Source organism: Ambystoma mexicanum, chromosome 1q (assembly GCF_040938575.1).
Source record: "Ambystoma mexicanum isolate Mex_15411 chromosome 1q, UKY_AmexF1_1, whole genome shotgun sequence".
Lineage (NCBI taxonomy): Eukaryota > Metazoa > Chordata > Amphibia > Caudata > Ambystomatidae > Ambystoma > Ambystoma mexicanum.
In genome coordinates this window covers 1,112,235,284-1,112,251,813 of record NC_090922.1, presented here as the reverse complement: position 1 = coordinate 1,112,251,813, position 16,530 = coordinate 1,112,235,284, and the positions used below count along the sequence as shown (strand labels likewise).

The window sequence follows — 16,530 nt, the reverse complement described above, 5'->3', positions numbered from 1 at the left end:
TGGTCCTGTGGCCAGTGTGGAGAGGTCACTGTTAAGAAACCAGGAGATACAGGTTGAGGGCACCTCAAGAAGTGGGACATCTGGGGGGAGAAAGCACAATAGTACTTCCTCAGCACTAACGCTAGTCCGTTATGCAGTATGACTAGAGGTGCAGGTGGGACAAAAAAATCTGTCGCAATGGACAAATCCACTAAGGCAGCGTCCTGGCGGTAGGATGGCACGTTGGTTCACGCTGCAGTTGCCCAAGGCCCCCAGGGGGAGAGCCCTTTGCCCCCCTCGGAATAGCAACCAATGCTGGCTACTATGACAAAGGGATTTGCGGCGGTAAATGAAAAACTGGATGATATAACATTAAATGACACCACTATTCGGGGGCACTTAGCGAAAGAAGTCGAGCAAATCAACGAGGCTGAGGAAAGGATTGGGATAACAGGACACTGCAGAACCTACAATCAACGGTGCAAACCCTGACAAAAGGCATGCGATATGTTAAAACCAAATGCGATGACCATGAATCCTGCTCCCGGAGAATCAATGTACGAATAGTGGGGGTCCCGGAGGACGCCTTCACGGGGAGTATGGAACAAGCGGTGGAGCGGCTACTCAAAGAGCTATTGGGGGACCCACAACTCAAGCCCTTTTTTGCTGTGGAAAGAGTGCATAGGGCGCTGGTTCAAAAGCCAAGACAAGGCGACTTCCCCAGGCCTATAACTGCTAAAATCCCAAGTTACTGGGACAGAGGTTTAACTCCTGAAACTGATAAGAGACCAGCAAGAACTGCGATTGGGCTCCCAAATCATTTGGATTTTCCATGACTTTTCTGTGGCAGTTCAGTAGGAGCGCCGCCAATTCCTGGGGTCAAGAATCTATTGCGAGAGCGTAACAGCCAATATGCAATGCGAATCCCGGCTTGTGTGCGATTCCAATATCAGAGCAAACCATACTTTTTTTTACGGTTCCATACGAGGCAGTGAAGTTCATAGAGGCCAACATAATGATTCAGTGGCTGTTTGCTTACCCTCCTGCGGACCGGTCAGCGCTGTGAGCGTACCATTTCCCAATGTGTTCTAAAGTGCACGTCAATATGTATGTGTGGATAGCATTGAAGATAAATATTTGTGTTTTATATTTACAGTTGATGTCTTCTTGAACTGGTGACCGCTGGTCTTTCTCCATCTTCTCTGCGGGGCTTCTCGGTATATAATTATGGGCTATTTTTGAGATTTTGTTCTACTTCGCTAGATCACTTTGGTTGTTCACAACATTCCAGGTGACCCATTCCGTTTTTGCACTGTTGGAGAGGTCAGTTATTTCAAAGCCCAGTGAGAGCAATAAATGAGCCGCTTCAAGTAATAATGACTTCATTGTGGCCGGGGACAAGTGCATAATTATTTCATCCAATGCTTTCTTTCGGGAATTTCATAATTTTAATATCTTCCGTGTTGCCGAGTCTTAGTAATGGAATATGACGAAGCAGCCTCGATACTTTTGCTCAATTCAAGATGAAGCCATCTTCCGACGGCAAGATCAGCTCGAGCAACAACCGTGGGTCGGAGGCGGCTTGTTTGACTCGCTCAATGGTGGCATCCGTAGATTGTTAATCGGTCCGGCCGAAAACCAAACTTATGGCTTTTCCCTTGAGAGGGCTGATGTTCGTTTTTAATGGGGAGGTCACGACTGTCCTCTTTGCCTCCTGGGTCTGGGCGTGACATTTTAGGTCAGCCTTCAAGCGCTTTTCGGCGAGGGTATGCAACGCTGGGGGCTGCCACCTCTGTAGTTAGTCTACAGCACGGACCCTCCTTTTCCAGCGGGGTATGCCATTGGTCCCTGCCCGTTTCTTCCCCTTGCTGACTCCCTCCCCGCCATTGCCTGCCTCTTTCAATGGTAGCCAGATTGGTTTTTAAATCCACATTGTTTTTATCATTAGCTGGGGCTGTGTCGGCAAAGGCGACAACGACTTCTGCTCGTTGGTACTCTCCTCTTGATCGAATGAGTAGACTGAGAGGTCCATAAGATCGAAGTTCTCGCTAAGGGGGCTGGGTTGATTTTTTTTTAGTCAAGATGTTTCCTTTTGGTCCTTCAGGTACCTTTGTAATGAGCAATGCACAGTGGACTTGAGGGGAAGCCTTCTATTCTTTGGCTGTAATTGTTGGGCTGGATAGGTTGTGGAAGAAGCCCTTGGCAGCGTTGGATTTCCATTGTTTCACATTAGTGACATTCCTGGTTTTTCTCAGGTGCAAGCTCTCATTTTGGGCTGAAGATACCATTTTCCTTTTCTTGGATTGGTGGAATATGAGAAATTGATCCAACCTGCTTTTTTTTCTAAAGTGTCTAGATCATACATTTTGATGGCTGGAAGTGGAGCCATGTTTTCTCTGCCTGTTGAGTTTGCTGCCATATTTGATTGTTCAAGGTTGGTGCCCTGATGGAATATGCACCATGGAGCAGCTTTTGGAAGCTGTGGTTTTAAGTCTGATCTGGTCAGCTTTTTGTCCCCAGAATGTCTGAATCTTGAATTTTGGTGGATGGGAGAGCTGTCAGGTTTCCTCTGCCAGTAGATGAGCCCGCCAACGCAGTTGGTTATTCGAGGTTGATGCCCTGATGGACAGTAGCTCCACAGAGCACAGGATATGGTCCTAATGTTATGGCACCACGCAATATTCGAGACGCGCCCAGCCAGGGTTCCAGAAAGGATTGTGCAATGCAGTACTTTACTTTTTATTAAATTGGAAGTTACATTATTTTTCAGGATTAAAAAGAAAGTCACATTTCCAACGGGATACTGGTTGGTTGAACACAAATAGATTTAAACTCAAACAGATATTTTGTAATACATACTTCTTTGCACCTGGTAATTGAGACGAATTAAAAGATGCATTTTACATTCAACTTCAGATCAATCGGTAAGAAGCTGGGGGAAGGCGCCTATAAATACTTTGTTGCCTATTTTTTTATTGGGAATATTTTTACTGCCCATTTTCTGTTGAGTATGTGTCTGTTTTTGGGGACTGAGAGTGACTGGTACACCACTTACCTGTGGTGCTTGTTATGCACACAAACACTGGCTGACAACATTTTCAAATTAGGAAAATTCAAAGTACAAGTGGCAAGGTATAGTCTCTGGTTGTTGTGCCACAGTTTTGGATAAAAAGAAATGCTGCAGGCAAGCAGAACAGCAAAACTACTGGAGAAGCTGGACTGCAGGCAAAATCATATGTTGAAACGAGGCCTGCTGCTGTTTGCAGCCAGTCTATTTCCGGATCAGATAATGTGCCCAACGGTCACAATTTAAGATAAGATATAGACTTCTCAGACTACCAAATGTTCTTTGAGACAGGGTACCAAGCACATTTCCTCCGCAAAAATAGGCAAATATTCGGATGCAGCAGCAAGTGAAAATAACAGGGAGAAGAAAATTCTCCAAAGAAAAAACATTACGAGCAGACATATGAGCCTGCCCCCGATTCCACCCTCAAAGCTCCAAGGAACTTCAGATCAGTGGTACCAGCAGTTCAGTGCCACAGGAACTAACTAATATTACTGCCTAGTTTGAAGAGGGGATTTAAGGTAAAAATGCATCAATTACTTGTGCAGATTACAAAATGATATGCTTTAGAGATAACATTTTTACACAACCAACAAATAATCCTAATGGGAATTGGAATTACTTTTTTGTTTCCAAGCACTAAAAAATTAAATTTACTGGCAACTTCAAAACAAACGGAGTAATTATCCTCCTATGTCAAAGGCTTATCAGGACACCTGTTTGTAGAGTTCTCTTCTGTTGTGAAATTATGAGTCCATTGCCGCCCCGCCTCAATGCTTGATCCACAAAGATGAGCAAGGCAGCTTCTTCTGGGAGCAGGGACAGCCTTGGTGCTTTACACCCAAACGTGCCCACCAGGTTAGGGTAATGGAGAACCGATCTGTTGGTACCCTGTGTTCCCTCGAGTACTCTGGTGTCTGCAGACTGGCAAAGCTTCACAGTCAGGCTGGTCATGGCAAGGTGCAAAGGCAGGGCTTCCTTCCGAACATCTTCAGTTGGCAGTGCAGATGAAGATGTCAACATATCAAGGGAGCACTTGCCCATCTGCAAGGCTGAAAAGGGACCAAAAACTGCATTCACTACCTTCTAAACAAATCAAAATAGAATGCTGAAGTGTAGGTATAAAGGGGCTAAGTCTAGTGGAGTCAGATAAGATGGAGCCTACGATGGCAGGACTGTAAATTCAGCCCACAATTCATAAGGCATGTCATGCCTTACCTTCCTTGAAGCAAATAAGTGACAGAGGCATGCCGACTGGGCCTACCTCTGAATATATGAACACAGTGCTGTTTCCAATGGCCATACAATGAGGTTTCTACTCTAGGAACAGTATGAATCTATTGAGCAGACTGGAAAATTTACCGTGGGATGAACACTACACACTTCCTATCCGTGCACTCAAATGCCTCTATACTACCACTGCTCACAATCTGGGGTGTTCAACCATTGGGTATATGTTGAGCTCTGAATCAGCATACATTTGTTTTTCGCTAAAGTACAATATCCTTCTGTTCACTAATGAACAAAGACAGGGCACTGCAATGAAGGTCGATGCGCTTCTTTTGCCAACTTTTTTTTGAGGTACTGCTAATCAAACACGCCACCCAACCTGAACTACCATAAACAGTTACGTGGATAGATACAGTCCATGAAACTGGAGATAAATAGGACCAAACTTACTGAAATAATTGTGATGGTAGACCTACAAATCTAGATCTTTTACAACCATCTCTGTACCTGCACACATTGAAAATACTTCTCCTAAATCAGTACTGCACGCTGAAAGAGGCCACGGGGCATCAAAATCATCAATAAAGGAGAACCAACGCCAACAAAAAAAAGAACTGCAGTGACCCATCAGTCTTTGTATTCCTCATTGTTAAAACCTTTGAATCGGTCCTCCTCTTCTTACTTAAATACCAAACTTAAACAAGGATGTAAAAAACGAATTAAGACAAATTCGAATAGATGGATGTTAGCATCATCTTCTTTTAATTTTGTGTATTACGTGATTACTTTAAATTGTTTTTTGTAAAGGTTTGAACTAACCAAATGCAATAAAATAAAAATAAATAACAATTAAATTGATAATTGGGTGGGAAACTTGTTGAAATCTAAACTAGAGCTCAGCCTACACCTCAATTCAACAAGAAATCCACATCTGCCTGTATGCAACTTCAGTGCAGATGTAGAAACTGGGCTTACCTGAATTGACGGCTGCACGGGTGCGGGGTCGGTCAGAAGGAGGAACTATGACATTCTCTGGGACTGACAGAGTCAAGAGATTCAGGCCATAGGTTATAGACCATGTGAGCCCGGTATTCAATGACTGTCGACATTCAGCTCTGCCCATCTTTCACTCGCGGTTCAGAAACCTGAATGCAGACAGGGGCCAGTTTAAATGGATTAGTAGGGCATTACGTGTGGCCAAGAAGCAAATACTGAAGGTTTGGAGGTTGAGGGAAAACCCACAAGTTCAGGACTGGATTGCAGACCTTTAGCTCCTGCACAAATACGAGAGGGTGATGCATGCAAGGCAAGATAGAGAAGACGTTAACATGGATACGTTGGCGTGTAATGAATTTTAGTCCATGCTAAAACGTTGCAGGTTTCAGCAGCACGATCGCAGAAGGGGACCACGCATATGCAAATCAGTACTGGTACCGACACCAGTGGGAGCAGTCCAGCCAGAACTGCAAGGCCACATCCTCTCTGCATGGAAATGAGCAACCCCACATATGTTTCTGCCTTATTGGGACTAAGGGAGGCGAAGCTCGACTTTCTATGGTGCAGCGAGCAAGGGACCAACATCTGGGCGTATCCACTCTTACTTAGAGGGACAAAGAATGACCAAAAAAGGTTTATGGTGTAAGCAGGCGTGCCTTAACCCAGTGGCATTCCAACTTAATGCCGAGATTCCACCTTAAGTAGAATATCGTTTGAGCCCCCCACCCACTTCGAGTAAAAATAGTGCTGCCGCCCCATGCAATATCTGCTTATATCTTCTATTGAAAGTAGTAACTTTACTCCTTTTTGTAGAGCCACGAGCCACCCCATCCCTCATATCCCTCCCCCCAGGAGGGACAGCCCGAAGACCACTGCATTAACCTAATAATGCAGCTCAGAGGGAGACAGACTAATCAGGGTAGGCTAGAGGCAGTGGGGGCTTAGGAGATGAGATGGGGCAGAATCCTTGGTGCTTCTGCCACATTTCTCTCGCATCTGTCTGGTCCAGTCTGCTAGAAATGGACGTCCAAGTGAATACGGGGTATTATTGCCCAGAATTTCTCAGAAATTCTTGTTCCTGATTTGGCAGGGCAATTAATGTTTTAAAGAGGTTACTAAAATATTTTGTAAAAGTGCATATTGCTGCTGAAAGACCATTTTCACACCAGGTAGTATGAACACAACTTATTTACTTGTTATTTCATTTAATTTTCAAAAAGATTTTCTGAAAGTATATTTATGCTAAAGGTTTTACACATGTAAGGTCTTGTGCCGCGCCTCTAGTGTAAGGCACATGCTGGCCAGATTTCTTGGACAATTAGCCATCCCCTCAATTTCTTATCATAGAAGGCGAAAATAAAGTGCAACAATTATTCACAAAGGAGCTGTAAAGGACTCATTAATCTCATGAAGACAGAAAATTATTTACATGTACACCACGTTGAAAAATAAGTGTTGCTGTTACAAACCAACCATGAGACACCCAGGATCGCAAAGCAAATCACAGTCCCGTCCTGGATAATTCCACGCTTGCGTACTTATGCATGACAAAAAGGTTGGTAAACGAGCCAGAAAACAAAACTAAGAACCTCTCACTAAAAGTTATAGTTTATGAATCTTGCTTTCACGCCATGGCGCCATTGGTCAGTGTTGCAGAACAAACTAAAATCTATATCCATAAGTAAGAAACATCTCTCAATAGAACGTACATTATCCATTACCCAAAAGTGCCTTTCCAACACAGCTCCACCATACCGCTCCAAAGGTATTGCCAAAGCCCACTCCTGAAAGCCCACTAGGACCCCTTCCACTGACAGGCTTATTGTTCCCAAAGAGAAAAGATGTAAAGCCGGATGCTCCAGCTTCCCTTCCCTTGCCTTGCTGCAAAGCTCTGGAGCAACATCCAACCCTCCTTGAGGGCAGAGAAATCCTACTGGATCTTCTGCAAAGAATTAAAAACTCAGATTTTCGAATAAACCTGAACTCCCCACCCCAAGCCACTCACCTCCCCATGAATTATCTCCTGCCCCACCGCCCCAAGGTTTTGGTTTTGTAGGACAATTGCCAGTCGATCATGTTTCAGTAGGTTTGCATAATAAATACCATTAGGTTATACCTATATTACCCTGTTCCTGTATGCAACTTTGCCTAAGGTTTTGTTTTCTAGGATTAACTACAGTCAGTCATGATTCGGTGTGTTTGTATGATAACTGCCATTAGGTTTTACCTACTCTTACCCTGTATTTGTATGTAACTATGCCTGTTTCCACATTAGCTTGGCTTGCACGTTGTACCTGCAACAGTGCCGCAATGCCTACGGGTTGTATGTGCGCTTTACAAATGAAATAAATAAAATAAAATTGCAGGGGAGATCCAATGAGAAAACCTATTTACCATTACTTGCTGGCATGCAAATCTGATCCACAGTTATGGCATCCAACATCCCAAGAATGGCACCAAATCCCTGGGTTGAGAGCAACAAGGTAAGAGCTGCCTGTAACTAAACTAGTCAAAAATGAAAGAAATCTCAATAAGCCAGCAATCAAGTCTTAATGGTTCATTCCCCTAGGTCACAACCATTAGAGCTCCATCTGAAGCCGGTGTGACCACGAGCGGAGTTTTATTTTTAGTCCAATATTTTAAAAATTGCAAAAGGGAGTTTCAAGTTTATAGACCCAGGAAGTGTTGCAACTGTATGGGAGACCCATTGTTACTATGCCTGTAGTGGTTGCCATAAAATAAACAAGCATTGGCAATGCTAACAATTTGGGCTTTTGTGTAGGCATGGGAAAGGCACATGGCAGGTACTGCTGTAGCATTAACTGGACATCGATGAAGCAGGTGCAGAATGGTGCGAGTACCTCAGCATCTAGCAGTGCCTGGCAAATCCCGAATACTTATATGCACGCAAAACTGTTGGCTTTGCCAATGCTTGCTTTGAACAGGAAGTCAGTGAAGGACATGCATAGAGCTTTGGAGGGGTGAAGTCAGAACCGGTTAACACATTTTATTACACCAGTAGCAAGTTTACACATCCAAGTCAGTCATTATCTCTCAGAAGACAGCTTTGAAAAAACACTGGCAGGCACTTTGCGTGCAAAGTTTGGAGGTAAGGCTTGATTAAAGCGAGCTCAAAGAGTTCCCAGGAGGATGTGTTTTGGCCAGGGAGGAGAAAGAACTGGGTGGGAATGGCCAGCAGGATTATTTTATTTGTGTATGTTTATTTATATGCAGGGGGGAATAATGCTCTTTTGATCACAAAAGAACGTACAATAGATTAGAAATCAGAATTGACCGTGAGGGTGAGTTCGAGTGACATTCTGACCAGGTTGTGTAGGGGAGTAAATGGAACATTAATGAGGAACAATACATGGGTGGCCATACATATATTAAGCACAACTAACAGACATTTTTAAGTGCATGGCCATGTGCAGTCAAAGGTTTGTGCTGCTCCTCATAGGCCATCTCTCCCTTTCTATACTCTAATGCAGTAGTTTAGGCTTATAGGTGGCACTAAAGCACCACCTAATAGCCCAAACTAAAATGGTCAACCATAAGGCTTTATCGAACACGTTAATGTCTAAAGTTAAAAATAAACACAAAGGTTTATACTTTATGAACATGTTATTTAAAATAACAAAAGTCTTCAATGCGGCTATCTGGACAATTATATTTAGAAACATGCAATACATACAAAAATTGCAAAAAGGGTACAAGCATTATAAAATCACTTTCAACACAATGGAAGAAAAAACTTACTTTGCGCTCATCTACTGACTTTGCTGCATGAACCATTCCATCAAAACATTTGGAGACAATGGGGACAACCTTGCGCTCAGCATCTGCAAATCCTTTATAGCATTCACTCAACTTAATAGTCCGCCGCTCATCCATTTCTTGCAAATGCTGTGAAGCAGGACAAAAGAAAATAATCCGTGATGGGTATGTGGGCCTACATCTAGGTGTTTCTTCAGATTCTTGAAGGCCAACATGTTCACCAATACGCAAATCACTTCAATGAACACTACTGGATAATTTAAGTGCAAGGGGGACCAACAATAGTCACCAGTGTAACTGTCTTGAATAAGACATGGATGCAGCCTCTTCGGTTGTGCACATGCCGGACAACATTCTCTTGTACTGCTACGCCTGATGACCTACCTGACAATGTTTTAAGGATTCCGCGAATACTTCTTAGCCTAAACCATAAGAAGCTAAAATGTGTTTGGATGAACTTTGATACAGATTAATGAGGTAGCAAGCCAGTTCACCATATGAGGGTCCTTCAGGACAAAGCACTCTGGCCTACAACACTGAAGACCTCGGCTGCAAATCGGGAGCAGTGCGATTGGCTCTCAGAGGGTTATGGGACGCTGCCTCCCTTGTTAATTCACCCCTGACGTCCAACCCGGGGATCTGCAGACAATAGACAAAAGCAGCAAAGGCAGCTCCATGTTGGGGCTCAGGTCAGGACTTCGCCAAGCTCACCCTTAACCCAACTCATAGGGATCCTTCACAGTGGCGCTTCAGGGACCTCACAGGACCAGGGAATATTCCGGTTTTGGGCATGTGAACTGTCTTAGTGACAGAGACCCATTCTAGCCCAACTCAGAACATACATTCTTCTCAGCCAAACATCCACCCTCTCTCTCTTGGGGTGCATTCTTTCTTCATTGTGTTCGCATGCCTATTTTTTCTACCCTTCATCATGATATGATAAGTCATTTATAACACACATGTACACAAGTGTTTCTGCACTTTGACTTTACTCCATTCCGCCTTCTACTAACATCTCCTTCCTTTGAAGCCTTCAGCTAAAATTCAGTCTAATTCTGCATCACTGTCTGCCCTCATCTCCCTCCCCCCCCTCCCTGCACATGTACCCATCAAATAAGATGCTACCATTCTACCAGGATCTCCTACCTCATTTATCCCACCTCTTTTACAGAACACCTTCCCCTATCACTCTTGCACTTGCCCCATGTCTTCCAACAGCATCGACCATTTTGACTGTTCTTACCCTCAACTTTCACTTCTTGCTATCACAGAAACCTAGCTCTCCCGTCATGATTATTACCCTAGCACCTCTCTGCACCGACTGCCTACTTCTCCCCATGACCTGTTAGGAAGGGTGATTGTGTCTGGTTCCTTATCAATAAGGCCCTCAACACCGCCTTCCTAGGATCGGGCATCCTCTTCCTCGTTTGAATATGCCACCATTCTACTACTCCCCCCCCCCTCACCTCACTGTCCTTGCTCCCCATCAACCCCCGTGGTTCTCTCAACTTCTTTACTGATCAGAACCGTCTCCTTGAGTCGCTTCCTACCGACAACCCCATTGTCATGCTGGGGGACTTTAACCTTGCATAGCTCTCTGCAGTCACCTGCCTTAAACCTATTTGACCGCTCCCTTTACGCCAGCCTACAAACTCTAGTGGAAACTCTTGACCTGCTCTTTCTCTCCAATTTGCTCTCCACCACTGAATTGACCCCCTCTCCCTCTGATCACTCCATTTGTCACTAACATCCCTGTCCCACTATCTTCTAATACAACATGTATATAGCATCTTTATCCAAAGAGCTATACATATTTAAAACAGTACAAGAAAAATGTAAGTGAATAGAGCATGAACCGGTACAGGAAAATCATGATGAAGACAAAAGTCAAGCAAAGGACAAATTAAGAAAAGCACATTATAAAAACGAATTAAATTAAAATAAATGTCCAACAGAAGAGTGACGTAATGTGGGAGCGAATAGTCGAAATTAACTGAATAGAGATGGTGTACAAGAGGGAACGTGGAACAGAAAGAAGAAACCGATTCAGATCGAAGAATCCTTGGAGGAGGATATAAGGAAAACCAGGAACACAAATAACCAGGTGCCAAAGTGTGAATGCAATACAAATTTTAAGAAAATGAAATTCCAATCGGGATTTAATTGGAAGCCAATGCAATACACTGAGCTAAGCAGAAATATTTGAGGAATATTGAAGTTCAGATGGAAACCTAACAGCTGAATTAGATACAGAACGAAGAGGAAAAGGAGCAGAACCAGAAGGCCAATATATAGTTAAGTCAATGTTACAGCAGTTGGTCAGGAGGTGCAAGTGGATGTTGGTCACGTGACCCAAGCCCCACCCACTAATCCTTTGGTGCATACTTGTTTTGCCACCCTTTTCCCCTACTTAAGTAGCACTCCAGCCTCTGTAGCTTTGCCTTTGGTGAGCATTTGCAAGTGGATCTTGGTCACTTGACCCAAGCTTCATCCACCCTTTTAGCCCTGCTCCTTCTTTTCTTAACTCTTAGATCAAGGGCAGGCGCAGAAAAGGACAATTTCTGTTTGGACCAGGTTCAGACTGGAAGGACCTGTACCAGAAGATCTGCTCCTCTATCATAAGGTAAGCTCACATGAATATTTGTTTCACCTCTCTCTCTCCCCAAACATCTCATCCCTACCCATCACCACTAATCGGCAACCACACCGCTCACCAGCAACCTCATGGATACCACATGCCAGCAACCTCATCCATCACTACACAAAATATGATGCTTGGCAAGGTCTGCTCAGCAATTAACCATGCCTCAGATATAGTCAATCTCATCACCACACATGACTTGGATGCCATCTTCCATTGCTGAGAGCTAGATGAATTCAACCTCCTCCCACATCCTAGATGTCCTCACTCCAATGGCTACAGAATTCCACGAAACCATCCAAGCAAGATTAGCAAACGCCTTGCCATCATTCGAAAGGCATCATAGCTAGGCAACAAACTGGACGCTGTTGCAAGGTGTAAGATTTTGACGATTGGCATATGGATCTTGGCAAACAGTTTTTAATATTCTTCGTACATGGTTGAGGGATGGTCTGACAACATGCATTAGGGCATTGGGGATGGTAGGTTCATCCCCAGAGGGGGGAAAAAGGGATACCATGTCTCACCTGATGAAGTCATGATGTCTCTGCAGGGGTGGTCTCCCCCATGTGATCCTCCCTCATATAGCTGCCCCCAGGGTCAGGATCAGGTAGCGGCTACCGTCCCCTGGCCACCCTAAAAACAGTGATGACTCGATCGGATTGCTCACATAAGTCTCATTTCAAAGACTTTCAGAGCTAAAAAAGTGGTCCCTAAAGACAACGGCAGCTTATATTATGGAACCTCATTTGTACTTTAAACTGTGTTCCAGGGAAATAAAAGATCAATCTGCAATTTAAGCAAATGCCCTTTAATTTTGAAATGTAGAATATGACAAATTCCCTTCATGAGGATTCAGATTCTCTTAGTCCTTGCTCTCCCTCCTTCACAACTGGTTGGCACAGACAGCGCCCCCAAACGGGTTGAGAAAAAGCAGTCTAAAAAGAGCTGCAGTCACTTTAAATGTGTAGGCAAAGCCTTGGGCGACTCTCTACATTCCAGGCCGGTCCCACTATTGTGCATCAACCAACAGCCTCCCTCTAATTTCAATACCTCCCACCCCCCATTGTGAAAAGGAAGCTGTAGCCCAGTATGTGCTGTTGGGAATGGATGGGTCGGTGCTTTGAAGGAGGAAGAGAAAGAACTAAGAACCTGAACCACCATGGAAGTTTATTTTCATTGCGTTTGTCCAGTTCTCCCTCCTTCCCATCGGTTTGGACCAGACAAGTCTTCAACAAACACTGGGTGGAAGATGCCCTGCAGCCCTTGGCCGAAGGATGCATCTCTCCTAGAGGATGTGTCCAATGCTTATTAGAAAAGTGCCAATGGTGGAGCCCAAGTTGCTACTATGCATACCTCTGAACTGGGGACATGCCTTTAAAAAGGCCCCCAATGCTGCCTTGGCCCTCGTGCAGTGAGCCTGAAGTCCCAGCGGAACTCTATTGCCAAGAGACAAACCACCATAGGTAATAAATAAATAGTCTGACTTTGTACACTGCATGTACAATTAAAAGGCCTTGGAAACATGTTATGAAGATTCCCTTCCCCAAGCAATGAATGAGGCCTTGAATGGAAGATGGGAGATTGATCTTGTTTGCGATTAAATGAAGTGTTTTTGGGAGAAAGGAAGGTACTAGAAAGTCATAATAAATATCTCTATGGCACATTAGATGAGGGTCATTAGCAGATGGAGCTTGCAGCTTGCCTAGCCTTCTGACTAAGGTGACGGTTTTCCAGGTCAGTATATCTAGTTTACGCCTTTCAATGTGTGCTTGAGTCTGCTTGCTCCGATATCTCTACCATGCTAAACGCTTGTACAGATACATGATCAAGTACTCCCGAGGTTGCAAAATAGGGTGCAAGTGTCCTAGGTTGGTTTATTATGCCAACTTAAGCTCCAGTGACCTTCAAAGTGCTATTTTGATGTTCAAGCGCTCCACAGGCTTAAACAGTGCAGAATGGAATAATAGTTCTCCTCACAATGCAGTTTGCTTTGTCAAACTCTCTGTATTTGTTTTTAGGAAACTACTCTTTCAAAACACTAATTTCAGCAAGATAGAATGCCATCATCAATGCAAAGAAATACCCAATAATTGGTTCTACTGATTAAATCTGTGCATTGCACTCACCACACCAAACGGACACTATTATTTGCAACAAAGTTTACACTGTAGCCATGAAATCCTGCATAATTTTAAATGTTGGGTAAAATGGTCCTTGACATGGTCATCTTTGGACCTTGACCATTCTTCATTGTTTCATACATAACATGGTTGCTAGTAGGTCTTGATTGCAGCTCGATATATTTATTTTGTAATTCTTCTACTCCTCACCAACACCACTGAATACCCAAACACAGACCTGGCTAGTAACCATGAACTCCGAGCACTTAAAACCCGAGCTCACCTCCAGCGGTACCTCAGGTTCCATATACGCAAACACCTCTCCTTCAAGACACACATAGCAAAGAAAGCTCAGACAGCTTGGTATCATCTCTCCCTCCTGCGAAAAGTCAATCCCTTCCTCCAGACAGCTTTAGATCCACTGTTCAAGCAATGGTCCTATCCCACCTGTAAAGGGGAAATGCACTCCTCTAAGGCCTCCTGTCGTCCTCCCTCGTGCCCCTGCGAGTTGTCCTACATGCGGCCGCATGTCTCTCCAAGAGTCTATGCAGATATGGCCACATCACCCCAGCCCTCATTGACCTACACTGGCTCCCTCTGCACGCACAAACCCTTCAGGTCTTTCTGCATCACCTATAAGGCAGTCACCCTAAAGCTACCCATCTACCTCGGAGCGAAACTCAGCACCTCCAGCGGACAGCGCACCACCAAAATCCAGGACACGTGCAGACTTCAAACCCGCTGCTGCAAAATATAAGGGACCAGAAAACAAGCCTTCTCTGCCTATTCCCAAAGCCAATGGCACCTACTCCCCGTCGGCATCATACTCACTCCTACAATTCAGAAAATAACTCAAGACCCACCTCTAAGGAGTCTCTCATCCTCAACACCTAGGCCATCACATCACTCGTGCCACTTGACCCTCTAGACGGCGCCTGGCCCTCTCCTCCCTGCCACACTGTCCAGCTGTGCCCCTCCTCAGATCCCCTCTCTATCCTACCCCCAGCTGTATATCTGTTCTGTTACCTCTGAAAAGCGTTCCATTATGCATTGTTATGGTTGTACACCTCTGTAAAGCACTCCGTTATGCATCTGTATTGGTGTATACCTTCGTAAAGCGACCTGTTGCTTCTCAAAGCTAGGACCATGCTCAATAAATACCATAATAATTCTACCTTATTAAGAATGTATGAACATTAATCCGAATGCTTCTTAAATACTTCCAAGATGCAGGCATACAGTGCATCAAGTGTGCATTTGTGTGCTTCTTTGGATCAAATAGGTTTGCCATCGCTGATTTGCTCTACAGTGCTCTTCCTTCAACATCTGCCTAACATTACAGGAATATTTGATCCATCAATAAAAAGAGCCAATAGCACCAAGCTATGCCATACAGATGTTAAGTTCACCAAGGCATAAGACACTGTTCACTAAGAAACACTTGACACATTAGATGCAGAGTTTGTTAGAGACCCAAATGTAATGTGACAAAATATGTTGAATATGTTCCACAACTATGTTTAATTACATTTTCAAGTTATACCAAGAAAAAGCAACTGAACAATCTGCTGAGGTAGGTGGTAACAATGGCAGAGCACATGAGCCATTTGCTTCATCGCTTCTTGCAACGTTGCACTGAAAACCGTCCAGATTGGAACGGACCCAGGATTAAAACTAGGTTACCTTTAGGGGTCAAATCCCTGCCTTCTCATCAATCCTTGCCATCAACATGCAAACTAATAGAATTTGCTATACTTGAGTCTACTTCTCAGAAGAGCTTTCAAATCTTTGGATTTTTTTTTGTGAATTTAAAATTCCTTAGAACCTGTAGTCTTTGGCTTTGTGACACTGCAGAAGATGAAGTCCTTCGTGTGGGAGAGTACTTTCTATAGTGCACGATACAGCAAGCTTGTATCTCAATTTTATGGACTGGGATTTCACGACCGTTGCAAGAAGGGTTCCCTTTCCATCAGCTGTATCCAAGGTTCAGTGGTTCTTCTACTCTTCCATTATCTTCAATGTGGCATAGACCTTCATTAGCTAAAGCAGTCTCAAGCCGGAGAGCTTTATTATAGTACATCAAGGAACCCAACCCAAACATAAGCCGAACCACAACTTGCTGCGAGTTCTGTAATGCATCGTTAAGCGAATATTAAGTGGAAGTTCAGGTGTGTGTCTTAACTTTGCTAAAGTTAAGGTACCATATGAGGTCTGCCTGTTAGAAACTCAAATATGACAAAGTAGTGGCCTTCTGGTTCAAAAACCAGAACAAAATAAATGTATAGTTGCATCCGACAAGCCATGAAACATTCTTCTCCCACCGATGAGGCATTTGAAAAAGGATCTCACTCTTCTTGTGGTGTTGCTTTTGTAATTACCCTACATTAAGTAACCCGTGAACATCGAATTATCAGGCTGTTTTTCTAAAGTAACTTGGCAGCTCTTCATATTTGAATGTATGTTGGAACTTGCTTCTGCATGTGAAGGCAAAGCTTGTCAATGGATTTCGTAATGGGCTCTTGCCAACAGGAATGCTGAATTCTACTTCCATGTTTTCCATAAGTGCCTTTTTTTTAAAAACTTTTATTTATTCATTCAGCTCGGCAACACAGATACAGGTGAGTAACAATAAAGCATATGGAATCAAAACAGTGCAATCGGCACAAATTCATATAGTACATATAAACGAGGTACATAAAGGAAAAGGAAAAGGAATC

At 43.8% G+C, this 16,530-nt stretch overlaps 1 protein-coding gene across 3 annotated transcripts in view; it reads right to left on the bottom strand.

Moving 5' to 3' along the window:
• The window catches only part of FNBP1L (formin binding protein 1 like), a 1,167,050-nt gene that overhangs the window by 415,297 nt on the left and 735,223 nt on the right, over nucleotides 1-16,530 (bottom strand). For all 3 annotated transcript variants that reach the window (XM_069641836.1, XM_069641837.1, XM_069641838.1), the window contains exon 8: nucleotides 9,032-9,178. In XM_069641836.1, coding sequence (XP_069497937.1) covers nucleotides 9,032-9,178 — 147 coding nt within the window. The remainder of the gene's footprint in view (nucleotides 1-9,031; nucleotides 9,179-16,530) is intronic.